Here is a 23,955-nt window from a genome sequence, read left to right on the forward strand (position 1 = left end):
TCACCACGGGATACGGAGCTTGCATGCACCGGGCATCTGACTGCTCCGGCATCCGGTCAGGCTGACAGACGTTCCGAGAGCCGAGTCACCGGCAGGACGCTGATGTAAGGGCGGCCGGAGTAGGGAGGAGACTCCGGAGCAAGACAACCAGGCAGGGCAACGGTCAGGCAGGCACCAGCCGCGGGCACGTGCGCGGGACCCGGGACGGGCGCCGGGCGGAGTCGAGGTTGACAGGACGAAAGAAAAAAACCCGGGATGCGTTTGACTCACGGTGGGCTCGGGCTCTGGCGCGGGCGTCGCCGACTCGTCGCTGTGCTTCGTGAAGCTTCCAGGGTCCGCATGTTCCTTCCAGGTCATATGCTCAGTGTCAGGATTTTTCTCGGGCCCGGCGACGGACTCTCGTAAGCAGCGTTCCTGTTCTTCCCTACGCGGCCGCTCTTCCTGCGCCTAAGGTTAGCCGAGTGCCCTGTGCTCTCCTTCCTCCAGTCCGGCTCGCCTATCGATCGCACCCTAAAATAAATAGCTACTCCACGCAATCGTCTTCTTCCCCAGACCCGATTTTCAACGTCTCCAGCTATTAAATCATTGAATTCTTTCTGCGTCTCAGGAAGAATCAGAAAAAATCCTGTGAGACCCTTTACGAATCTGTTGGGTCCGTTTTTTTCCTCTTTTAGTGGAGGATCGGATCAGCGCTAGGCGAAAAACGTCCTTTTTAGCCAGCCGTTGACCCTTTCATACCGACGACAAAGTCTCTCCCCTGCGCGTTCATTGACGGCTTTCAGTCGTTAAATGAACCTGCATTTTCGATTTCATCCTGGTGTTGAAGTATGTCGTTATTTTTCATTTTTATTATTTATTTTAGCTTTTTGGTTTATTTTTAATTTTCTGTTTGTGAACTGCTTGCTCCGCACGCCCGAGCTCGAATTTGATCCAACTGACTCGTTCTGCAGCATCTCCTCTTCTGCGTGAAGAGGTTCTCGGTCAGATAAATGGTCTTTAAACCGTTTACCCATCTCGCGCGCCAGAGTTTCACCAAGGCCTTCACCCATGGCTATGCTCAGTCGGTAGTTGCCGCATCCCAGTCCTCCTACGCGTCCTCCGCCACCTCCCTCAACCAGATCTCATTCCCGGGCAAGTACACCCGGACAACCCAGCTTCAGAATGCTTTCCAGAACGCCTCGAGCTCGTCTGGCGGTGCTGGTGCCAAGACCAGCCAGGCGACCCAGGGCTCGGGGGATGGTGGTCTAGCGGCCTACTACGCGGCATGGCAGCATGCCCAGCAGACCGGGGATGACAGCGATTGGAGACATTTCCAGTTTACCCGGAAACTCGGCTGGAAACCGACGACGAAAGATGTTAAGGAGAAGAGCAAGAGTGGCGATGAGTCAGCGCTCACGGATAGCTCCTCCCGCCGTGATCTGCACGACCCCAAGAAAGCCGCGGTGAACGTCGATGTGAGTGCCAAGGTGGAGGAGGCGGTTGCGCGGGAGATCCAGATCCAGGAAGAGAAGGCGAAGTTGGAGGAGGCCGCGGAGTTGAAAGAGACTCCAGAGGCTGCATCCCCCGATAACTCGTCTGTTCCAGAGCCGACAGAGGTCTCCGATGCCGTCGCAGAGAAGTCTCAGGCATCGTCAGACCGGATCGTGCAGCTGGCTGCCGATAAGAAGTATGCCGAGATCCCCGCCGCTTTCGAGACTCTGCTTCGAGATGGTCTCATCCCCACGGTTGGAGCATACAACGCCCTGCTTACTGCTGCAATCGAGCTGCATGTCGACACACACCATGCTGTTCCCAAGGCTCTCGATGTCTACTCGGACATGCTCCGTCGCCGGGTGATGCCCGACGAGGAAACCTACAAGACTCTTGTCCAGCTGCTGGTTTCTCGCGCGCTGGACGCAATCAAGGCGAAGGAGCTGCTCGAGCAGCAGAGAGTCCGTTTCGGCGGAATGGAGGAACCTGGCAAGTTCATGTTTCAATCCAGCGAGGTGGAGCGCGAACTGCTAGCCGAAGACCACTCCCTCTCCATCGCCATGAAGCTGTTCGATGCCGCGACTACACGCCATGCGGAACTGGTCTTCCCGCTCGGGGTATACCGGGCTCTTATAACCGCCTGTGCGGAAGAGGGCCAGGTTGAGGACATGATCCGAGTTTACGCCCACATGGAAACTCACAAGGTGATCCCTCATGCGACCATCTTCCCGTCCATGATCAATGCGTTTGGCGCCATGGGTGATCTCAAGAGCGCCGTGGAGTGCTACAACGAGTACCGGGCTCTGGCCATCGCCGACGACAACGGCATCTTCAGCATCGTGGGCCGCAGAGATGGTGAAGTCTACGCTGCCCTGATCCGGGCCTACCTGTCCTGCGGCAAGGAAGAGGGTGGTCTGCGCTTCCTCGACCGCATCCGCTCCTCGTTCGACGAAGTGCAGGAGAACCGCGAGGCCCGACAGGAGGCCGTGGAGTCGGTGATCGTGCAGGATGCGCTGGTGCAGCACGCCCTCGTTGCCGGGCAGTTCGCGGAGGCCGTGAAGCACGCTGAAAGCCGGCTCCGCGGCAGCGCCCTGGAGCGAGCCATGGCCAAGATTTGTATCGCGGCGGCGGACGCCGGGGACGCGAGCGTCGCAGCCAGCGCGTACGAGCGTCTGCCGGCGGATGCCTCCGTGACGCCGGCCGTGTCGATGCTCGCGCTCCATGTGCGCCAGGGCAGCGTCATGGCGGCGCGCCCGTTCTGGGCCGTGCTGAGCGCCGCGGGTCAGGCTACGTCGGACATGATCCAGCCGACGACCATGTACGCCGTCGCCCTCGTCAAGAGCGGCCACGTCGAGGAGGGCCTCATGGAGGCTCGCAGCATGTTCGCTCGCATCCGCGCCGCCGCCCCCAGCGACCAGCAGCTGCTCCTCCCCGTCCGCGAGGAGATCGACGAGGCCCTCGAGCTCCTCGGCCGCGTCCTGATGCAGACCGGCACCGTCCTCTCGCCCCAGGCGGCCATGACTCTCATCTGGTCCATGGTCGAGAACGGCGGTCTGGTGTCTCCGGTCGCTGAGCATGCCGTCTCCAGCCTGGGTCCGATGGGCATCTCGCAGCTCAACGTCCACGACCTGACCCTGGCCCTCCAGGTTCAGGCCGGTATGCTCCTCAACAACCCCGCGGCATATGATGCTGCCCACCCGGTCCGCTTTGCCCACATGGTCGAGATCGCCATGTCCACCGGTCTTGCCATGGATGCGTTCACGACTCGTCTGGTCGACCAGGCCGTCGCCAAGCTCGCTGACAGCAGACCAGACATCGTCCAGAGATGGCAGGACCATCTTGCGCCTTCGAGCAAGGGGTCCTACGTGTCCAGCCGGTACACTCCTGTCTCCGAGTCATCCATGGTCAGCCCTTCTCCGACCGAGGACACCTTCGACCCGTACGCGTATGCCACCGACTACCGTGGGTCTGCCATCATCGCCGACGAGCTGGAGAACACCAGTGGCCGGCCCGAGGCTCACCTGGATGAGGCGCTGACCAAGTTCAAGAACATGCGTCGCGTTGGCAGACATCCTCGCTACATCACCTATGCCAAACTGATCACTGCTGCCGCCAAATGTGGTCGCATGAACCTGGTCCATGACATCCTGGGAATGGCCAGGAACGATGTTCCCCTCATCCCCCAATACAGCGTCGTCAAGTATGGTTGGGTTTCCATTCTTGATGCCATGGTTGCTGCCTGCTTGACCCTTGGTGACAGGAACCTCGCCGCCAAGTACCACCAGGAGCTGCTGAACATGGGTGCGGCGCCGTCTGCCAACACCTTTGGTCTGTACATCACCACGCTGAAGGAGTCCACCAAGACATTCGATGAGGCAACTGAGGCTGTCAAGATCTTCCACCGTGCCACCGCTGAGGGTGTCGAGCCAACCTCGTTCTTGTACAACGCCTTGATTGGCAAGCTTGGCAAGGCCCGTCGTATCGATGACTGTCTCCTGTACTTTGCAGAGATGCGTGCCAACGGAGTTCGTCCCACCAGCGTCACGTATGGAACCATTGTCAACGCCCTCTGCCGTGTCAGCGACGAGCGGTTCGCGGAAGAGATGTTCGACGAGATGGAGTCGATGCCCAACTACAAGCCTCGACCTGCCCCATACAACTCCATGATTCAGTACTTCCTGAACACCAAGCGCGACCGCAGCAAGGTCCTGGCGTACTATGAGCGCATGCAGTCCAAGAACATCCAACCCACGATGCACACCTACAAGCTGCTCATCGATGCCTACGCCTCGTTGGAGCCTGTCAACATGGAGGCCGCGGAGAAGATCCTCGACACCATCAAATCTACTGGACAGCACCCCGAAGCCGTTCACTACGCCTCGCTCATCCACGCCAAGGGATGCGTATTGCACGACATGGAGGGTGCCCGCAAGGTCTTCGATTCTGTGGTTGAGAACCGCAACGTGCGTCTGCAGCCATGCCTGTACCAGGCGCTCTTCGAAGCCATGGTCGCCAACCACCAAGTCGCCGCCACCGCTGACCTCCTGAAGGACATGGCCAGCCGCAACGTGGAGATGACCGCTTATATCGCCAACACCCTGATCCACGGCTGGGCTGCTGAGGGTAACATCGCCAACGCCAAGTCTATCTACGACGGCATTGGTATTGAGAAGCGTGAGCCCAGCACCTACGAAGCGATGACCCGCGCTTTCCTGGCATCGGAAGACCGCCAGAGCGCTTCCGGTGTCGTCCAGGAAATGCTGTCCCGCGGCTACCCCACCGCTGTTGCCAGCAAGATTCTTGACCTTGTTGGCGGTGGAGTGCCAGCTGTGGCGGCTGTCTAAGACAGCCATGACTGCGACTTTAATGATGTTGCTACCCTCACGATTCAGATGCCTTTTATATGACTGGTTTTTTTTTCGCTCAAAACACCCTTATGGTTTGCCTACGTACGATACCAGGGCTGGATCCCTTTTTTTTTCTTCTCTCAAAAAAAAATTCTTTCAGCTTGATGGCCGCTGCGTGGGCATCCCAAAAAAAATAGAGACCATACATCGTTTTAATGACATATTTTCATGTCTGTGGATCGGAAAAAAGCAAGCATCGGCGTTCTGAGTGATCAGGGATGTACTTATACATCAAGCGAGCAAGCGGGATGGCGTTAGCTGACCTTTTTTTTTCCTTTTTTTTCCTTGGCATTGAGTGGAGAGGGTAGCATGTATACCAGGGTGATGATTTTTTTTATCTTGTTTTTTTTTTTTTTTTTTTTGCTTTTCTTTTGTTCTGGTTTCATTAGATAGACAACTCTCAACTCTCTCCTGGCTTCTAGTTGGCCATTTGCACGGTATCTCTATGGAGTGGGTGGGTTATCCTACCTAATCACCTCCCAGTGCCGTGGCCTGTGAGTTGGGACTCTCTCTACCTACACTGCTCATCTGGTGTGGGCTGTGGGAGAGTCCCGCTCACAGATAGATATCAAAAAAAAATAAAATAAAATAAAATGAAAAGAATGAGAGAAAATATCAAAAACTCCAGTATTTCCTTTTTCTACAGTAGTACAACCTTTATGTAGCGAACGCTACATGTAACTCAGAGCCCATCAACCTGTCAGTCTCTCTGGGGGGATGTTTGATTCTTGAGACATGGACGCTCAGTTCAATCTTGGTCCGTCCCGTCCCCGCCCCTACTCCATTCATTCCCTTTAATAATAATGATAAAAATAAAAAAAAAAAGAAGTTCATTCCGCTCAACTTGGTTTCTAAAGGCAGTAGTACAGTACCACGCCGCTTTGCTAAAATGTTCGAATATCCATCCCTCTACTACCTACCTACCTACGTAAGTACTCCTACATCCTCCTCTGAGCGGCTCTCGCAGTGTTAGTGTACATACTGTACTGTACTACGTCTTGGCTAGGAAATCGAGTCCCTTCACCGGCTGAGACATACATAAACATCAAACCTGGGTTCTGGGCTCTGCTCTGACAAAAGACAGACTTTATTTAAAACCGTCAGAAGAAACAAATGGTACTGTAGGTATAAGTACATAGGTACCTAGGTACCTTCCAGCAGTGGGAATTAGCGGGAGATTTCGGTGGAGTGAGTGGCTCGTAATAATATACGAAACTTCTTACCCTTCCATCAGATTACCTTTCATATTAATTACCCTATCAAAATAATATATGTATTGAGATCTAAACGACGTGCTCGAGGTACATATATACGTTGATACATGCATAGGCAGAGACACAGAAGGCATTTCGCGCCAAGTGCAACACGACACCTCTGCCGGGCTCTCTCTCTCTCTCTTGGCCCTGACCCGCCCCGCGGCATCCTTCCAAACGCCGGTGGTGGCTCTTTGAAGTAGACGACGGCTCGGACCGCTTAAGCCCTGGTAAGCGTAGGCTGGGGCCTCATATAATCGCAAAGAACGCTTTTTTGGTCCAAGGACTCTGGCAGGCGGAGGGTGAGATTTGCATGCACAAGAAGGATATTAAAACTCTGAAAATCGACTGGGTCACTACTCGAAGGGATCGATGGAGCACTGGAGTTGTCCCTTCATGGAAGTCCAGTCCAAGGTAGAATTGAAGTAGAAAAATGAGAAGCGCTGCTACTAAATCGAAAGGAAACAAATGGGCCTTGATCACTGCCCTAACGCGGGGTATAAAATATGAAAATAAAAAAGTACAAAGATCATCGCACCGAAGGCACTCAGCAATTACCTCGAGAGTTCCTCATCGGATGTCGAAAGGAACATGCACAAATTTGCCGCGTGAGCAAAGATATACCGGGCCTCTCGCGCCTTTTGGAAGGCTAGTTGATAGAATCGAAGCATGTAAAATCTTCAAAGACCTCATCAAGTATATGCACTGTCAGAGTTTGCCACGACGAGCGGTGTGATGGTTCAGAGTAGGATAGAGCCGTCAAGATTGCTGAAAGTCGAAAAGCATAAAACCTCTTTGTAACGCCGGGAAAGAAAAGAAAAGACATGAAGGCGCCATCGTCAAGACATGATACCGCGTGAAAGAAACGTATTCAGGGCAAGATCGCGTTGAAGGTGGTGGATTACCAGAGCCACCCTCAATCCGGAATCTCGCCCTCGATAGCCTTCCTCCAATGCTGTGGGAGACACACACAGACAAGCTAGGTACAGAATCAGCAAGGGACTCATTTGGTGGAATTATTGGCCTTCTTACCGGGAATGCCTTCATCTCTCCTGTGGGCGGGGGAGACGATCCTCGTCTCTCTGACCCATTAGACACACCACTATCACGCTGAGGTCTATGCTTCACGTCATAGTCCTCTGCTCTCTCGTTGACACGAACGCCGGTCGCCCAGCCGTCGTCCCAGATACCAATGACTTTCAGCATTTCTCCTCGATCCAACTCGAACTCATCGCCAGCCCGCGGCTGGTACGCCCAGAGAACAGACACCTTATCACCCGGATGGATGTCATCCTGGGAGTAGTAATCTCTGAAGAACGGAAGCTGTTCAGACTGGCCGCTCGCGACCCCCTCAGGAGAAGACACCTGACCAGCGGTGCCAGAATACAGCGAATGGCTATTATCTCTCGTTAATATCGAGCTGCTGGAAAGTGAAGCCTTGCGCGCGCTAGTAATTGGTGGACTTCTTCTCGACACACTTCCAGGACTTGCACCAAACGCTTCTGAATCAGATGAATCGCTATATTTGGTTACACCCATCCTTGCAGCACTGGCCCGAGAACGCGATGGGGAATGGCTTGTGGTTGCTTGTAGGGCTGACATCCGTGCCACACGGCCGACAGGGTTCACTTCGTACGGTTGTCGACTGTTGTTCGTCTGGGTATACTGCATTGGAGGAGCTCCCTTCCGTTGCGGTGTTGGTTGATTGAACACATTGCTTGCTTGCTGGTTGCGTCTACGGCGCAGGCAAACGAAGAGCAGTATCCCCAAAGCAAGCAATACACCAAATCCCGCCACGGAACCAATCACAATCCCCGCAATCTGACCGCCCGAGAGACCTTGATGACTGGCAGCAGCCGCAGCGGCCGAGGAATTCGACGAAGATGGAAACAATGGTGGCAATGTCGTGGGACTCGGAAGCTTCACATTTGCACAGCGACCTGCGGCATTCGAATTCACGCAGCACGAATCGGTTGCATTTGGTGAACTGGACGCGCAGTAACTGCATAGACCCATGAGATTCGTGCCATATCCACACTCATCGGGTTCATTGTCTTGGCCCGAGATACAAGTTCCGGTCAGAGAATCAGCGGGGAGAGCGCAGACGGTGAAATCAGCCCGAATCTGGCTCATGAAATCTGACTTGGGTTTGCCGCAAAGCTGAGAGTTCACCGCTATCATCTCCTCACTGGTGGCTGCCAGTGCCTGCAGAATGTCAGCATACCCTTGTCGATGAGGGTCGGGGACGGAGTGAGACTGACGCATGTATCCGCACAAAGTGGTCTGGAATGATCGTCCGACAGCCCACAAGGCCCTTTCGAGCTCTGTACAATGCCATTGCAAATTACGCTGGTGGTGTATCGGGCGTATAGGGAGGTAGTGTTGCTGAGGTCGACATCCGAGCAGCCCAAGAGTTGCTGATATCTGATAAAAGAAATATTAGTACCGTCACGCATTAATAAACTCTAGGTGTGCACGTACTTCAGTTTGACGTAGTCCCCTTTAACGTAGTTGCTCAATTGTGTGTCAAAGTCCTGGAGGTTCGAGACGTACGCGAGGAACGGACTGTCGGACGTCAGTATCCAAACGACGCGCGCAGTGTATATACAACGTACAACTGCGACACCAGACTTGAATCGGTTGATATGGACGACTCATTGAATGCTGGACAGACTGTAGAACCGGCAAGCGAAATGCACTTGCCAGACATCTTGATCCCAGATCACAACTTTTTTTTATTATTGTTTTATTGTATTTTTTTCCCGCAGGCTTCCAAAGCTGCGACAGGAACAGAGAAAAACGGTATGAATCGAAGATGGCCACGGATCCGATCGTCGACTCTGTCAGAGGGTCTACCACGATCTTGTCATATTGTTCTTCCCAAATCGGCAATGCAGAGGTCTCGATCGATTACGCGGACGCAGTCAAGTAGAACGAAAGTGAACGTTGGAAAAAAAAGAGAAAAAGAAGCAATCAACAAAACGAATGACTCGGTTCCGGCGACGCAGAACCGTGGAGCAACGTCAACTCAGCAACGAGCAGCAACTCGTGAAAGAGAGGAGAGAGAAAAGGACGGGGCTGACAGAAGAAGGGAGCTGGAGTCGAATGGTTGGCTCACGGCGTGTTCTGCCCGCTGCGGCTCGGGGGCAGGATCGGAAGGCGTCAAACGCTTGAGTAGCTAAAAGGGGCCGGCCAGGTGATATCGCATGGGCGAGCCACCAGGAGAACAGCTGCGCCGGATAGCTCCACCGTCTCGCTCCACTGCCGTCAGCAAAAGACAGCAGATCGGCCGTGCTGCGTGGCTTGCTGTGGGTTTGTTGTGTTCGGTAGTGGTACAGTGACACTCGTGGAGCTACGATATCAACATGGGCATCAACAGGGCTGGGAGAGGGCAGAACAGCAGCACTCGACAAGTACTTCTGAATTTTGACCACCGACGTGGCATGGGGGTCTAGAGAGGAGGAGGTTTGATCTCCAGGGACACAAATCTGATACTGGAGGAAGTTGATACGGAGGAGCGCTCAACATGCTGATCCCCTGACGTGCGGAAATGAGATGGCGGCTTCTGCCACCGAGTGTCTGCCATCCCGGCGCTATCCCACGCCGTCTGCACCCGGCCTGCCTCGCCAACCCTCCAACCGACGCTACCGCTGCCCGTTTCAGGCCTCTGCACAAAAGCATTATTTCTTTTTAATCCTTTTTTTGCTGTTTTCAGCCTCGGTTGGGCGATGCTGCGAGAAATCCCCAGGTACCATGGTCCACGGATCTAGACCCCAGATCAAGATCATCTATCAAGGTGAATAGGACACACAAACGCTTGATGATAAAACGAAATCTCAGCAGGTCCCCACAGTCTTCGACTGGCAAATTCTCCGGTTGACTGTTGACTGTCTGATTTTAAACCCCCTCTTCCGTTGTATGCTCAAGGATAAAATAATCCGCGTCGCGTACCTGCAGTTCGTCCTGCATTAGTACGTCCGACCACCTTCAACATCTCGACGTACGCAGCAAGGCACGGCCATTCTTGCCTTCAGCCGACAGTTGCACTGGCCGTGATGCCGTGAATTGTGATCGATAATCCTGTGTGCGCAAAACTCCCGAAAAGCTTAGACCAATCCTGGGCTGTGCAGTCCGATTATCAACTTGCTTTCCGGGCCACCTAACCGCTTCAATGATAGAAGGTGGAGCTGTATGGCGTCGAGAATTTTCTATAAGCGAAGGCTTAGTTATTTCAATTTTCGATCCCGATACTGGAACTTCAAAGAACAGCTACGGACAGAAGATGTAAAACTACTCCGTACATACTGCATAAGTATGTGGAGATGCATGCAGTTAACTGAGCAACTGTTCTTCAGTCATAATATCAATGACTCCCTTGCATTCGAATACATCGTTTCATATGCATTGTGAATTCCTAGCTTCATGCACAGAATAGCACTGCTATTATCGTATTCCCGAGAAAACAGATATCATGTGACCCGACGGACGAACGCCCGGTCGGTGCCTGGAGATCCGCGGGGCATCCCGGGGGGCGTGACTCGAGACGGGCTAACGGCTCAGCCTCAACAACGTCATCAGCTGAGGAAGTCTGGAGAACACCATCCTCAGGCTTCCATCTTCTGGCGGGGCTTTATCGCAAGGACAGCTTCGATCAACTGACAGTCATCATCTAGTTAAGTCGCTTGCTTGTGCATACTGCCCTTGGGTCTTAACCAACTACTACTCCTGAAGCCCGTTGCACACGCCGCACCGCGCCGTCGCAGCCATGTGCGGCTCTGATATCTTCCTCGCCATCTTGGCGGTCTTTTTCCCTCCTATCTCAGGTGAGTCACTGTTTTTATTTCTACCTTCAGAGATTTTTACTCTTTAACTACGATCTTAACCAAATAAGTTCCACTTCATACTAACCCGCAATCCCTACTCTACCAGTCTGGATCAAAGTCGGCATCTGCACCGCCGACTCGATCATCAACCTCGCCCTCTGCTGCCTGGGCTACGTCCCGGGCCTCCTACACTCATGGTACATCATCCTCAAGTATCCCGAACCAGAATTTGAGGAATACGAACCACTAGACGCCGAGGGCGGCGGCCGAGTGACATACTACTATGTCTCGCATCAGCCTCCTCCACCCCCACCTCCGCACCCGGGACACCAGCAGCAGAGGGCATACGGTGCAATTGACCCAGACCAGCCTCCTCACGTCCCTTCAGGAACCAGACCTGCTTATCCTCCAACGCAGCAGCCGTACGAGGGCATGGGTGGCAGCAGTGACCAGCACCCTGCTGATGGACGACCACCACCAACGTACGCGGAGGCTGTGAGGGGCGACCATAAAATCCAGACGTATGATTAAAAACCGGAGATAAAAAAATAAACAAAGCAAATGGTCTTCGATTCTTGCGGGAAATAATATCCCCTTTTCTCTTCAGTGGGAAAATAACGCTTCATTACCTATCTTCTATTACTCCGTTCGTGGGTTGTGATAGTGATTGATACCTTAGGTTCCCTATTCGTTTCATCCATCCATGCATACATACATATATAAGCATAAACCCTTTAATGGTCTTGGACTCGTATTCGATGATTTCTGTATCTTGTATCTTCCCTCATATATACCTACCTACTTAGCCTGTGATTCTCCCCGCTTTCAGCTTCAGTTTATCCCTCCCTCTGCGACGGGACTCATAAGTCCAACTGTGACGCGGGTAATCGAGAGAGAGAGAGAGAGGAGGGAGAGAGAGATTGGGGCTGGACCTTTTTCTGGGTATTATCAATCTTCCAGTGTATTTGTCTCTTCTCTGTGGAGGGAATTGATTTATGTACTGTACCGTTGCCGATAAGTCAACTCCACGGACCGTAAAAAAATAAGATGAGATATTGAATGCCACGAATCGATACCGAGCCAGGCCTTGCATAGACATTTTTTTTTCTTTCCCGCTTGGGTTGGGGGGGGGGGGGGGCTAACTTTGATAGAGCGGACTACCTAACCTACCTACCTAGGTACTTAATTCGTATGACATCTTGTTTGAGTAGAAGGTTGGCATCCTGCAAGAACAAATAGGTAGCGTTGCCTTGTTAGCTCAACACATCTTACTACCTAGGTAGGTAGGTAATATTCAGAACCCGCACGGATATGATGATGAGAATGATAATGACATGCCATTTCATGTATCTATTCTATTTATCTACCTATGATATGAAGGTTTTCAGTTGTCTTCCCCTTTTATTTATTTACCTATTTATAGAGTCGTAAAATCTGGACAACAAAAAATAAGAAACAAAAATACAGTCCAGTCAGAACAGAAGAGAACTGACCTCCCACCACACACACGCATCATATCACATCACATATCAGGAACATATGGTTTCTACACAAAATATCTACATGGTTTTCATTTATACCAAGCATGCCAGGATTGCGTATGCATAATGCATGATGCATAAGATGGGGCAAGGTAATATAGAGCTGGAGTTTTATTCATTCACCGTGGCCGGAACATCGCGATCAGCAGACCCATCACGGCTGCTCCGGCTGCGGCGCTCTCGATCGCCACGGTCGTCAGATCACGCTGCGAGATGGCGATTCTCCGCTCGCTGAAGAGGTCGTGGAGCGTGTTCCGCCAGGCTTCGACGGAGAAGACAGTAGCGGGCGAGAGCTGAGATGGCCATGGCTCTGCTGCTGGCTGGTGGCTTTCTTCTGGTGGGAGGTCTGTCTCTGACGGTGTCGTGGCTAGGAGGAATTCGGTTTCTTCGGAGCTGGGTATCACAGAAGAAGGCTCACCCGGTGAGGCGGTCGCTGCGGCCTGCGTGTCGATCTCCGCAGGAGCGGCGGGTGCGGTGGCAGCTGGGATAATCGTAGAAGGTGCTGCGGCTGCTGCTGTGCCTTGTTCCTCGGCCCTTGCACGGAGGATGCTGTTCTCCTTCTCGATTGCCTCGATGACCTTCTCTTCGAAGCCCTTCACCAGCCTCTGTCTCCGCCATGGCTCCACGGCGACCTGGAAGATCAGGAACAGGAGCACGTTCACGCCCATCAGGCCCCAGGTGCCCCACGTAGACATCCGTCGTATCTTGTCGGACCAGATCTGCTCTTCATGGTAGCGGGTGAGGATGCTCTTGCTGAGCTTGGCAGCGGCTTCCTCAGCGTCGCGCTCCGCAGCAGAGAGTGTCTCCTGCGCCTCTGTCTCCGCGACCTCGTTGGCGTGGTCGTTGCGGTAGAGGGAAGTGAAGCGCTCCAGGTCGACGGGAGACCAGGCGTGCTTGCGTTGCAGAAGCTCGTTCACCTCCCGTTGGGAGGCCGAGCGACGGTTTATAGCGGCGGCGTAGGCTTCCTTGGCCCGGCGGACCTCAGCGCGGGTCTCCTTGACTCGTGTCTCTGTATGTAGCAAAGCCTCATGGTTAGCAGACTAGTCAATTGCAAAGTAGGTGTGGAAGAGCGAATTTACCCTGTTCCTGAATCTTCCTCTTGAGAGCCTCAATGGAAGAGTATCCGGTCAGGTCGTTCAGTCGCTGCCCCGCAATGAAAATGTTGGATTGTAGGTTGTCCATCAGGTTGGTGAACTTCTTCGACAGCTCTGATCTCCGCCCCTCTGCATGGGACGGGAGATGGTCGTCTCCTCCCGACGGCCCTGATCCTCCATGCTGTGCACCAGCACCGCCCTTTGCATCCTTCTGTTGTCGTTCACTTTCAGCCTGGCTGGAAAATTTCAAAGATTCTGCCTCTGCCTTTGCTTCTGCCTCTGTCTCTCCCTTGACCCGATCCGACGACGTGGACGGCGGAGGCCCCAACTCAATCACAGTGCTCGCCGCCTCTTTAGCAACCTTCTCATCCTTCAATTTATCCTCTTCCCTAGACGAGTAGTAGGAAATGGACTGCGCCCTAAACTGGCATCTTGGACAGATCGAGAGATTGCGCGCTGCGGATCTCCCAGGAAAGAGAGCTGCCGGAGGAGCTGCTGCCGAGCGGACGGGACGGGAGGGCCTCGAGGGTCTCGCAAGCCCGATGCTCGATCGTACTAGCGATTGCCTCAGCAGCGATGGCACGGACTGCATCGCCGAATCTGGCGCGCGGGGGAAGCAGACCCAGCGTTCGTTTTGTTTGGCGTGGAGAGGAAATGGGAATGGTTGGGTTGCGGAGGGGGACTCGGAGAGTCGGAGAAAGGCGGTGTTGAGAGTTGCGGCTTTGCTAGCTATGCTAGGGCCATGCCGAACGCTTGCGGAACTTGGGAAGAACAGAGACCGATCGACTATGAACTATACAACTTAACAAAGAATACTATGCCACAATTGTTCGAACTATGAACAATGGTTCTCATAGATTTATGCCGCCTTTTTAACCGAGGTACTGGGTGCCCGAGCCGGGCTTTTTCTGAATTCAAGCTTGCATAGCCGAAGAGTGTTTTGCTTTGCAAGAGCAGTCACCAATGGATATATGTCTTGCCCTGTACATTCAGCAGAAAGTGGGACGGGGAGACTACTGACAATACAAATGAAATGCATTGGATAGTGGTATGCGGCATGACGGAAAGCCGGTACAGACTCATGTACATCAGACAAGACAAGAGCAGCACTAGGTACCTCCAGACTTTTTTTCTTGTCCAACTGACTCCCGTCGACTCCCAAGGTTCTCTGTTCAAGATGCCAAGAAAGGGAGACGATGGAACGACGGTCTATACGCGATTTCCAGCACATAGATGGATATAAAAGAAAAAATGATGATACATGCTCTATAATTCATCTTTTCTCCATATTGAAACATGGTTTGAGCTTGACACACAATACTTTCCCGTAGTGCATACGGGCCCTCCTCCGAAACCCCTTTAATAATAACAATCACCAGTCACCAAAGGAGCCGTTAAAAATTGTCTAACCGATGACGAGGGTGTCCTCGGTGGGGAAGCTGTACTGGGGAACCTCGAGGTTCAGAGGGGCGGGACCCTTTCTGGCACGGCCGGAGATGTCGTAGTGCGAACCGTGGCAGGGGCAGAACCAGCCGCCAAAGTCACCGGCCTCACCAATTGGGACACAACCAAGGTGGGTGCAGACACCTGTGCGTGGAGAAGATCACAAGGTCAGATATAATCTGTGAATTGAACGGGAAATGAAGTGTCCCGGTAGTTTCGGAATAGTTTGAAAAAGGGCACATACCAAGCATGACAAGCCACTCGGGCTTCTGCACACGGTCAGAGTCGGGCTGAGGGTCTCTCAGAGATCTCCAGTCAACGCTCTCGGCCTCCTTGATCTCCTCTGCGGTACGGTGACGGATGAAGACGGGCTTGCCACGCCACTTGATGATGACCTATTTTCAAGAAATTTTGGTCAGATATGGTTGACGCACAGCGAGAAGACGGAAATCCGGAACATACGTTCTTGCCCTCAGGGATCGAACCAAGAGCGATCTCAACCTTGGCCTGGGCCAAGACATCAGCGGAAGCGGCCATGTTAACGAGGAAGTCTGTTTGATAGCACAAAGCATCAGCCATACGCCATTCGAAAGCCCAGAAAATGGCCAATTGGTTCCCTCTCTTCCCCAAACGAATCCAGGTTGCGATATCAAAGACGGAGGAACCCACCCTGCACAGTCGCCTTCGCACCGACGGCGGAAACCAGACCCATGCTTCCGGCCACAAAGTACGAGAACACCTTGTTCGTGGTCGCGGACGACTTGGAGGCGTACTTGCTGAAATTGGGGATCTTCAGGGTCTCAGCGCTCTCCTTGGAGCGGCCGAAGGGGCTGTCAAAGGACGACTTGGGCGCGGCATCGGCCACACCTCTGCGCTGCTGGCAACCGGCGATGGCGGCACGGGCAGCCGGCAGCTGCTGTCTGGCGCAAGAGCGCAGCATGGAACTCGAGGCGGCGGCGAGAGACATGGCGGGTGAGAGAGTGGGGGAAAGGAGGGACAATTGGCGAGGATGAGGGGCGACGGAGGGCGTCGGACGTCGAGGTGGTAGGAGGGGAGAGGGAGGATTTTCCAGGCTCGAGGTTGAGGTTGGAGTCGGAGTCGGCCTGTCGCTGGTAACGTGCCAGAGCTTTCGTCCGCCCGAAAAGGGCCGGAATCACGGCGCCGCTGATTGGCCCGTGTCCCGCCCGAGACACCAGCGCAACGGGCTGACCTCATTAATATTCAGCACGGCCTGACAGGTAGAGAGGGCTGTTCTATCTGGACTCTTGATCACACTGATACAGGCTGCGAAAGCACTATGAAGAAAATATATTCCCGCAGACGCATCTATTCAGATCCAAGTCACCCACGCCAAACATCCGATTTTGCGATGACCGAACCCTATGCAAATGCAACCAGAGAATAATACAAAAAAAAAAAGAAAAAAAAAGAAAAGCCTTGCAAAAACTCCGCATGACAATCCAGATATCCCAACAAGACGTATAATGCTAATCTTCCATCTCAACATCCTCACTGTCTGGCCGCTCATGTCCAGGGTTAGCTACAGTACGATCCACCATCAAGGTGCTGCGTGAACCTGATGCATGAGTGACCATCGTCGGTCGCGGACCTGTAGGCTGCTTGTGACCGCTCTCATCGTTCTTCTGAAGGATGTCATGACCCTTGACCGTCCCGCCCACGCCGTTCTCTGCCGGCTTGGTTCCGTTCAGCGTGCGCTGGCCCTTCTCCATAGCCGCCTGTTTCGCGTCCTCCTTCGCCTTCTTCTCCTTGAACTGTTTATATGTGGTCGTCTTTGGTATCACGTCGGCCAAGAACTCGAGATTATCGATCCGTGAGACAGCCGTGGCTGCTGCCAGTCAGTATTCAGCGCGAACAAGTATGGGACGTGCTTCTTACCGAGATCCTTGTATTGTATAGTCTTCCTGGGTTTCCGTTCCGATTTAACAACATTATGCCCTTGCTCCGCCAGGTACTGTATGAACATCTCCTGTATATGCATGGCATGAGTAAGCGTGGGGTCTCGAGAAGCGGAGACGCGGGGAACGAACGGTCGCGATGGCGATAAGAAATGTAGCGTTTTGGGAGCATTGCACAATATCTTCGTCAAGTTGGATAATCTTTTTTATCCGCGACACTAGAACTGTCTTAGTCCCTTGATATTAAGAAAAGGTCTTGGATGCTTGCCACGAACAAGGAAGGGCGCTCTGGCCGGTAATTTCTTCGGAGGGCGGGTTTGCTGCGTCTTTGGGAGGCATCTTCGGATGAAATAATGGAGATTATAATTACCGTAAGGACCTGAAAGAAACTGAAGAAACAGGTGATGCGAGACCTGTAACAGAGATATTTTTGTTCGAAGGGGAGCGAGGTCGCCGCCCAGATGAGTTTGGAGAAGGGTAGAGATACTGGCGCGTGCGGCTCCTAACGCCCACGGCGCGCGAGGGTGGCTTCGTAGATGGACTCGCGAAACGTCCTAGGATGACGTCTATACGGGATTTCTATGCTTCTTATTTTTGTTCAAATTATCCCAATATCTACCAATGTCAGTGTGAACTGTTCTGAAGAATTCATCCGCTTGTAACCTTTCAACGTCACTGACAGTGTTCGCGACATCTATATTACGCGCGAGTCGAGCCTGAACGCGGGACGGCGAAGCTCGTTTCACGTGCGGTACATAGCGGCCGTCCCCGGCCCGCGCCTAATCAAGCAATCTCCATCTGCAGGTGGTGCTGGAGTAATCGCGCAAGCACTGTCTTCAATGAACCCGGGCTAAACCCAATTATGTGAATGACAGAATCGATGTTATGACCCCTTCTCGCACGTCATCAACCTCTGCGCCCGGGCCAGGTCAACGAAACCCCGTTGCGCCTAAACGTCGAGTCTCGCGGAGGTTATCAGGCTTCTCCGTTTCCGAGCAGGCCGAGCACAGATCTCCAGCCACGGGCGCCAACGTACAGGTTCACACGGAGGAGATTAATAAGATCAAGAGATATGAGGATTTCACAACCATAGACTGGGTGCAGGATGCGGTGCAGGAGCAGGCACGGCGGAAGGCCAAGCGGAGAGAAAGGTCCGGTTTTTGGGACCAAGAGGGTACGTTGGGATGGAGACGAAAGCTCCAAGAGTCCTACGATGCCGGACAGGCTTGGCTCGTGGTGACGCTTGTTGGAGCTGCTATTGGACTTAATTCAGCCTTCCTCAACATTGTGACGGAATGGCTGTCTGATGTCAAACTGGGTTACTGCACAACTGCGTTCTACCTGAACGAGCAGTTCTGCTGCTGGGGTGCTGAAGATGGTATGGCTTTCCTCGTAACAGCACTCACGAGCGGCTGCTAATATTGTAGGCTGCCCTGAATGGAAGCATTGGAGTCCTATCTGGATTCTTAACTATATCGCATACTTCATCTTCTCAGTATGCCACCCATGATCCCCCCCTTCTACGGAACAGCTTCTGATATCTCATAGGTTATATTCGCTTCTACTGCTGCGATTCTGGTGAAGTCTTTCGCTCCTTACGCAGCTGGATCTGGTATATCGGAGATCAAATGTATCATTGCTGGCTTTGTTATGAAGGGTTTCCTAGGCGCTTGGACGCTCATTATCAAGTCCCTTGGGTTGCCTTTAGCTATCGCATCTGGCCTCTCTGTGGGGAAAGAGGGCCCAAGCGTGCACTTTGCCGCGTGCACCGGAAACGTCATTTCTCGGTTCTTCAGTAAATACAGGAAAAATGCTGCGAAGACGAGGGAAATTCTTACTGCCTCAGCGGCCGCTGGCGTGGCTGTTGCATTTGGTAGTCCGATAGGTGGTGTTCTATTTTCTCTTGAGGTATGATTTCTGCATGTTGGTTGACAGTCACTTTGTCTAGATGCTAATTGCTCCGCAGGAAATGGCTTCATACTTCCCCCTTAAGACTCTATGGCGGAGTTATTTCTGTGCTCTGGTTGCAACTGGAGTTCTGGCGGTATGTGTTTATGACACTCTCTCAACGCTTCAACATCTAATGACAATCCCAGGTTATGAACCCTTTCCGGACCGGGCAGCTTGTCATGTTTCAAGTAGAATATGACCGCACCTGGCACTTCTTCGAAATCATCTTCTTTATTTTCATTGGTATCTTTGGTGGACTATACGGCGCATTTGTCATAAAATGGAATCTACGAGCACAGGCGTTCCGGAAGAAGTATTTGACGAAATATCCTGTGGTCGAGGCCACGGTTCTTGCAGGGATAACAGCACTTCTCTGCTATCCCAACATGTTTTTGAAGATCAATATGACAGAAATGATGGAGATCCTATTCCGCGAGTGTGAAGGTGGACATGATTATCATGGTCTTTGCCAGTAAGTTTTCCGAGACTTCTTTCGTTGGAATCGTCTCTAATCTGCTTCCAGAGCCAAGAATCGATGGTCAATGGTGCTGTCACTTGCCATGGCTACTATTCTCCGTATTTTCTTGGTGATTATTTCATACGGCTGTAAAGTGCCCGCGGGTATTTTCGTCCCATCGATGGCAATAGGTGCATCCTTTGGCCGGATGATTGGCATCCTCGTACAGGCTCTGCAACAGTCCTTTCCTGATTCGGCATTCTTCTCAGCTTGTGAACCGGACATACCGTGCATTACTCCGGGAACATATGCTTTTCTAGGGGCAGCTGCAGCCTTGAGTGGTATCATGCATCTAACCATTTCAGTGACGGTCATGATGTTCGAGCTGACTGGTGCCTTGACTTACATTCTTCCGACTATGGTGAGTTTCGCAGAGTTCACAAGATTAGACGCACTCAAACAGTGCTAATTCCTATTTAGATTGTAGTTGGGGTTACCAAAGCAGTCAGCGATCGCTTTGGCAAAGGGGGCATCGCAGACCAGATGATCTGGTTCAGCGGCCTTCCTTTTCTTGATAACAAAGAGGACCATGTGTTTAATGTCCCGGTCTCTCATGCAATGACCAGTGATCCAGTCTCGCTGCCGGCAGCTGACTTTCCGGTGCGGGAAGCTGAGCATCTACTCAACGACAACAAATTTCAGGGCTTCCCCATCGTCGAGGACCGCAGCAGCAAGACCCTCTTGGGATACATTGGGCGCACAGAGCTCAGATATGCTATTGACCAAGCAAAGCGTGAAGGTCCTCTGTCGCCTACGGCCAAGTGTGCTTTCACCAAAGAAGCTGCTGAAGCGTCGCTCTCACGTCCAGCATCGGTTGCGAGTCACCAAACGTCTCGAACATTTGATGACATGGAAACCGTGGTGGGTAGGCATTTTGTAGATTTCAGTCGCTATGTTGATACACCGCTTTCAGTCCATCCTCGTCTTCCGTTGGAGACGGTCATGGAACTCTTCAAAAAGATGGGGCCTCGTGTCATCTTGGTCGAGTATCGGGGCCGCCTCACAGGACTGGTGACCGTCAAAGACTGCCTGAAGTACCAGTTCAAAGTTGAGGCAGAGGAGCACGCACTCGCTGCTACCAATGCCTCTCATTTTGGTAATGGGGCAAACGTTGATGGTAAGCCCGGTTTCGAGGAGAAATTGTGGGATTTCATGCAATGGATCGGTGACAAACTGAGGCTGAAGTCCCGAAATGGCGTGAGGGTGGAATCGGGGGGAAGGGGATCAGCAAGCAGACGAGAAGCATTGTCGGATATACTGGAAGGAACTGAGGAAGAAGGAATGCTTGAGCTGGAGGACAGAGATGGAAGATAATGAATGTTTAGATTGCTCTGGTCCGTTATCACAGCACACGTGATGATTTTCGACTCTAGATTTGAGTAATCAACATCGAATACCTTCCAATAAGCTGAGTAGAGAAAAGCAATGAACTGGTGTCACAGTCTAACTGACAGCAAGAAGCTCATTATCCTAGATAACCGAGTGTCTATATGTATACCTGCATAATACCCAAACGCCGTAATACCCTTCCCTGTGGATATAATTAGCCCCAAAAGACAGAACAGTGGACAACCACCCACAGAGTCCCACAGACCCCTCCTCATCATTTGCCCTCCTCTTCACTCTCCATCAACACCATTCTTCCTCCTCCCCTCCCCAGCGTATCATTCCTCTCCTCATCCTCACTTTCACTCACGCTCTCATCAGCACCCAGCAACTGAACACTCTCCTCCGCGGACCCATCTCCCGCATGCTCCCGAGCCACCCGTATTCCTCCCTCATCATCACCATCACCACCACCAGCATCGCTACTATCACCCTTCTTCTCCCTGTCCCCATCTCTCATCCCAACAAGGATACACCCCGCCCCCATCATCGCCGCGCCCAACCACCACAACCCACGCACGTGTTCCCCGAAGACAATCATGCCCAGGATGGCGGTGACGAGGAAATTGGACGCCGTGTTGGTGATGGATACCTTTGTCGTGGAGGGGGAGGCCGTCAGGGCGCGCGTGAAGAGCGCCCACATGGTGATGTTTGAGAGGAGGTTTAGGGCGAAGAAGGTCTATTCGTTTTAATATTCATACCGTGTATTAGTGGGAAATATATTTGATTTGTTTATTCATTTGTTCGAAGACTAAGAAGGAGGAAAGGGTTGGACTAGATAGGGCAGGTTTGGGTAAGGTATGCTGGCTGGTTGAAGAGAAACTTACAGCTCGAACGAGGACCTCTACGCCCTGGTCGGTCGATTCGGGCAGGTTTAACAGATGCGAGAAGCCTCGGGATATAGATGTCGTTAAATCGGTTGTGGTCCTATTGGTTTGTACCGGTTGCGTCAGGTCAGTTCAGAATCGATCCAACTGGTGCATGCATGCATGATGAGCGCTAAAGTGAGATGGATAGATCTAGAGTCTATCAAGATACATATGTCGCAGCCAACTCTAGAATGCACCAAGACCCCCTCTCATAGCTTCGCGTGACACTCAACAGCCCGCAGTTTTGTTTTTATCCGTCACTGCTCCTGGGGAGGGGATGAGGAATGAGGGGATAAGGTACTGCACGTACAGCTTCGCAAACAGTCCGTTCAGGGCGGCGAACGTGCCACTGGCAATAGCCAGCAGGAGCCATTTAGGCTGCGATGCAAGACTGCTGGTCATGGTGTCTGTATCTGTTGCTTTTTGCAACCAGGCGGCGATGCGATCATGGATACCAGGTACCTAGGTATGAAGTCCTCCGTATGGAGCTCGAGCGCGGCGGGAGTGCGGAGGTCGCGTCGGAGCTAGCTAGAACCGCGGAGGTAAAATAAGGGATGATCCATGCATTTCTCCGCAGTATATAACTGCACATGAATCTTTACGTGCTACTGCTGAAGACAATTTTGTGTCTGAAAGAGAAGAAAAATATTATATTACACAGTCTATAGATATATTTACTTTTCTTATTTTTCAAAAGCCAAGAGCATAGATGTTTTGAGTCTCTACTGCCAAATAGAGTATCATAACCTCGCTAACGCAAGACTCATTAACTACCTAATTCCCAATGCGGTTCTTGGGTTCCAATTCCGTGAGATTCATTCTCATGACTCTATGAAAACCGCCATTTGAATTGTAAACTGCCCCAGAGGCCATCTTTTGAGCAGCGCAGCAGTCCTCTTTCTGGGAGATAGGATAAAAGCTCAAGGGGACAGTCTCTCGATCCGCCACTTGAACAAACCTTCTTCTGCATCTTTCTCCCCTTTTTCGTCAGCATGAACCCTCACATACCGGAACCGGTCATGTAGTCTGCTCCGACGGCCTTGCCAGAATTCCACAGACTCTGGCACGATGCGGACACCGCCCCAGAATGGCGGGAGCGGGATTTCTTCCGTGCCTGCAAAGCGCGCCTCCATCTCCTTGACGCGGTTCTCCAGTACAGAACGTCCGTCATCGATGTCTACAACACCGGTATCTTCTTGGACATCTGACGACGCAGCGGGTTGGTGAGCTGCTGCGTGGATACCCTCCTGAACCTCGACCTGACTCTTTCGTTGATGAGAAGGCAGTGTGCCAGGCTCAGCAGACCACAGCACCTTGCTCTGCCAGCTTGACCAGCCGCCTATCTGGCTGCCGCGTTCCCTCGTGCGCCAGTATACCTCGCTCTCCTCCCTACTGAGGGGCTCGATCAGTCCCTCAATCCGAACCTGTCGTTCAACGGCCGGCCAGAAGAATGTCAATGCTGCCCATCTGTTGCCCAGTTCCTGTAGGTCCTCCTCGATACCCTCACTACTGCTAGCTTCAGGCCCAGACTCAGCGCCGAATACTTCCGCAGCTGGGTCGTCCTTATTCGGGCCTTTCCCAAACACCTGCGCCCCCTTCCCCTCTCTGCTACCCCAGCAACTGTACACAACCCAGCCCCTCTCGTCCAATTCCTTGAGGTACAGCACGCGCGCGCTCACTCTGCCCGAAGGCATGGACGCCGTCGCAAGGGTACATGTCTCCGGCGCGGATGACGGAGGCAGCCGCGGATCGCGGAACCATTTATGGAACTGACGGAGAGGATTGGTCGGGTGCAGCTGGGAGATTGTAAGGGGCGGGTTTGTGACGAACTGGTGGGCGCGGGCAGGGTGAGAAAGAAGATGACTCTCGGTAGCGGAGGTAGGTGTAGAAGTGTCGGATCGGGGAGGCTCCTCCGTTAGACGGGATGCGGAGGTCTTGGAGAATGTCGCCGATGGATCAGGCGTCTGAGTCGGTGCGATGTTAGGCTCTGAAGTTGCAGACGGTTTCGAGGTCTTCGATTCTTGAGGTCCCTCAATGTCTCCAGGAGCAACTGCGATAAAGTTGACTCATTAGGTATATGGCCCTCCGCGTTCAATTGCAGAAACGGCATACGAACAGATCATCTTCTTCGGATATTGAGAGCTGGGGCGCCGCTGCTTCTCTTCATCTCCGCTGAGACCAGAGCCGGAATTGGCCTTCTCCGCTGCCATTGCGGCGGATTGGAATGATCTTTTGTTGTAAGGAACTTGCGAGAACGGACGAAGACGCTTCAACAAAGGCTCAGCG

At 52.7% G+C, this 23,955-nt stretch overlaps 9 protein-coding genes across 9 annotated transcripts; 3 read left to right on the forward strand and 6 right to left on the reverse strand.

Annotated features, from left to right (window-relative positions):
* Positions 1 to 989: 989 nt before the first annotated feature.
* On the forward strand, positions 990 to 4,814 carry VTN00DRAFT_9959 (uncharacterized protein; the record flags this gene model as incomplete). Its single annotated transcript, XM_069436971.1, has 1 exon — positions 990 to 4,814. The coding sequence occupies one exon, from the start codon at positions 990 to 992 to the stop codon at positions 4,812 to 4,814; it is 3,825 nt and encodes a 1,274-aa protein (XP_069284558.1).
* A 2,232-nt stretch (positions 4,815 to 7,046) lies between these two features.
* On the reverse strand, positions 7,047 to 8,840 carry VTN00DRAFT_9960 (uncharacterized protein; the record flags this gene model as incomplete). The annotated part of the gene is made up of 5 exons (XM_069436973.1): positions 7,047 to 7,109; positions 7,163 to 8,335; positions 8,392 to 8,554; positions 8,612 to 8,695; positions 8,746 to 8,840. 5 exons carry the CDS (start codon positions 8,838 to 8,840, stop codon positions 7,047 to 7,049), a joined length of 1,578 nt encoding a protein of 525 aa, XP_069284559.1.
* Positions 8,841 to 10,895: 2,055 nt separating this feature from the next.
* On the forward strand, positions 10,896 to 11,484 carry VTN00DRAFT_9961 (uncharacterized protein; the record flags this gene model as incomplete). The annotated part of the gene is made up of 2 exons (XM_069436974.1): positions 10,896 to 10,953; positions 11,060 to 11,484. The coding sequence occupies 2 exons, from the start codon at positions 10,896 to 10,898 to the stop codon at positions 11,482 to 11,484; spliced, it is 483 nt and encodes a 160-aa protein (XP_069284560.1).
* A 1,129-nt stretch (positions 11,485 to 12,613) lies between these two features.
* Positions 12,614 to 14,180, reverse strand: VTN00DRAFT_9962 (uncharacterized protein; the record flags this gene model as incomplete). Its single annotated transcript, XM_069436975.1, has 2 exons — positions 12,614 to 13,503; positions 13,574 to 14,180. The coding sequence occupies 2 exons, from the start codon at positions 14,178 to 14,180 to the stop codon at positions 12,614 to 12,616; spliced, it is 1,497 nt and encodes a 498-aa protein (XP_069284561.1).
* An 813-nt stretch (positions 14,181 to 14,993) lies between these two features.
* Positions 14,994 to 15,998, reverse strand: VTN00DRAFT_9963 (uncharacterized protein; the record flags this gene model as incomplete). The annotated part of the gene is made up of 4 exons (XM_069436976.1): positions 14,994 to 15,175; positions 15,276 to 15,426; positions 15,494 to 15,582; positions 15,701 to 15,998. 4 exons carry the CDS (start codon positions 15,996 to 15,998, stop codon positions 14,994 to 14,996), a joined length of 720 nt encoding a protein of 239 aa, XP_069284562.1.
* A 520-nt stretch (positions 15,999 to 16,518) lies between these two features.
* On the reverse strand, positions 16,519 to 17,286 carry VTN00DRAFT_9964 (uncharacterized protein; the record flags this gene model as incomplete). Its single annotated transcript, XM_069436977.1, has 4 exons — positions 16,519 to 16,877; positions 16,928 to 17,018; positions 17,080 to 17,165; positions 17,223 to 17,286. 4 exons carry the CDS (start codon positions 17,284 to 17,286, stop codon positions 16,519 to 16,521), a joined length of 600 nt encoding a protein of 199 aa, XP_069284563.1.
* Positions 17,287 to 17,832: 546 nt separating this feature from the next.
* VTN00DRAFT_9965 (uncharacterized protein) lies at positions 17,833 to 20,728 on the forward strand (the record flags this gene model as incomplete). The annotated part of the gene is made up of 7 exons (XM_069436978.1): positions 17,833 to 18,325; positions 18,375 to 18,442; positions 18,496 to 18,855; positions 18,914 to 18,991; positions 19,044 to 19,369; positions 19,421 to 19,775; positions 19,835 to 20,728. 7 exons carry the CDS (start codon positions 17,833 to 17,835, stop codon positions 20,726 to 20,728), a joined length of 2,574 nt encoding a protein of 857 aa, XP_069284564.1.
* A 289-nt stretch (positions 20,729 to 21,017) lies between these two features.
* VTN00DRAFT_9966 (uncharacterized protein) lies at positions 21,018 to 22,071 on the reverse strand (the record flags this gene model as incomplete). Its single annotated transcript, XM_069436979.1, has 3 exons — positions 21,018 to 21,479; positions 21,628 to 21,727; positions 21,980 to 22,071. 3 exons carry the CDS (start codon positions 22,069 to 22,071, stop codon positions 21,018 to 21,020), a joined length of 654 nt encoding a protein of 217 aa, XP_069284565.1.
* Positions 22,072 to 22,589: 518 nt separating this feature from the next.
* VTN00DRAFT_9967 (uncharacterized protein) lies at positions 22,590 to 23,879 on the reverse strand (the record flags this gene model as incomplete). The annotated part of the gene is made up of 2 exons (XM_069436980.1): positions 22,590 to 23,719; positions 23,786 to 23,879. The coding sequence occupies 2 exons, from the start codon at positions 23,877 to 23,879 to the stop codon at positions 22,590 to 22,592; spliced, it is 1,224 nt and encodes a 407-aa protein (XP_069284566.1).
* Positions 23,880 to 23,955: the final 76 nt, after the last annotated feature.

This window comes from Thermoascus crustaceus (genome assembly GCF_041956765.1).
Source record: "Thermoascus crustaceus strain CBS 181.67 unplaced genomic scaffold VTN00scaffold_8, whole genome shotgun sequence".
Taxonomy (NCBI): Eukaryota; Fungi; Ascomycota; class Eurotiomycetes; order Eurotiales; family Thermoascaceae; genus Thermoascus; species Thermoascus crustaceus.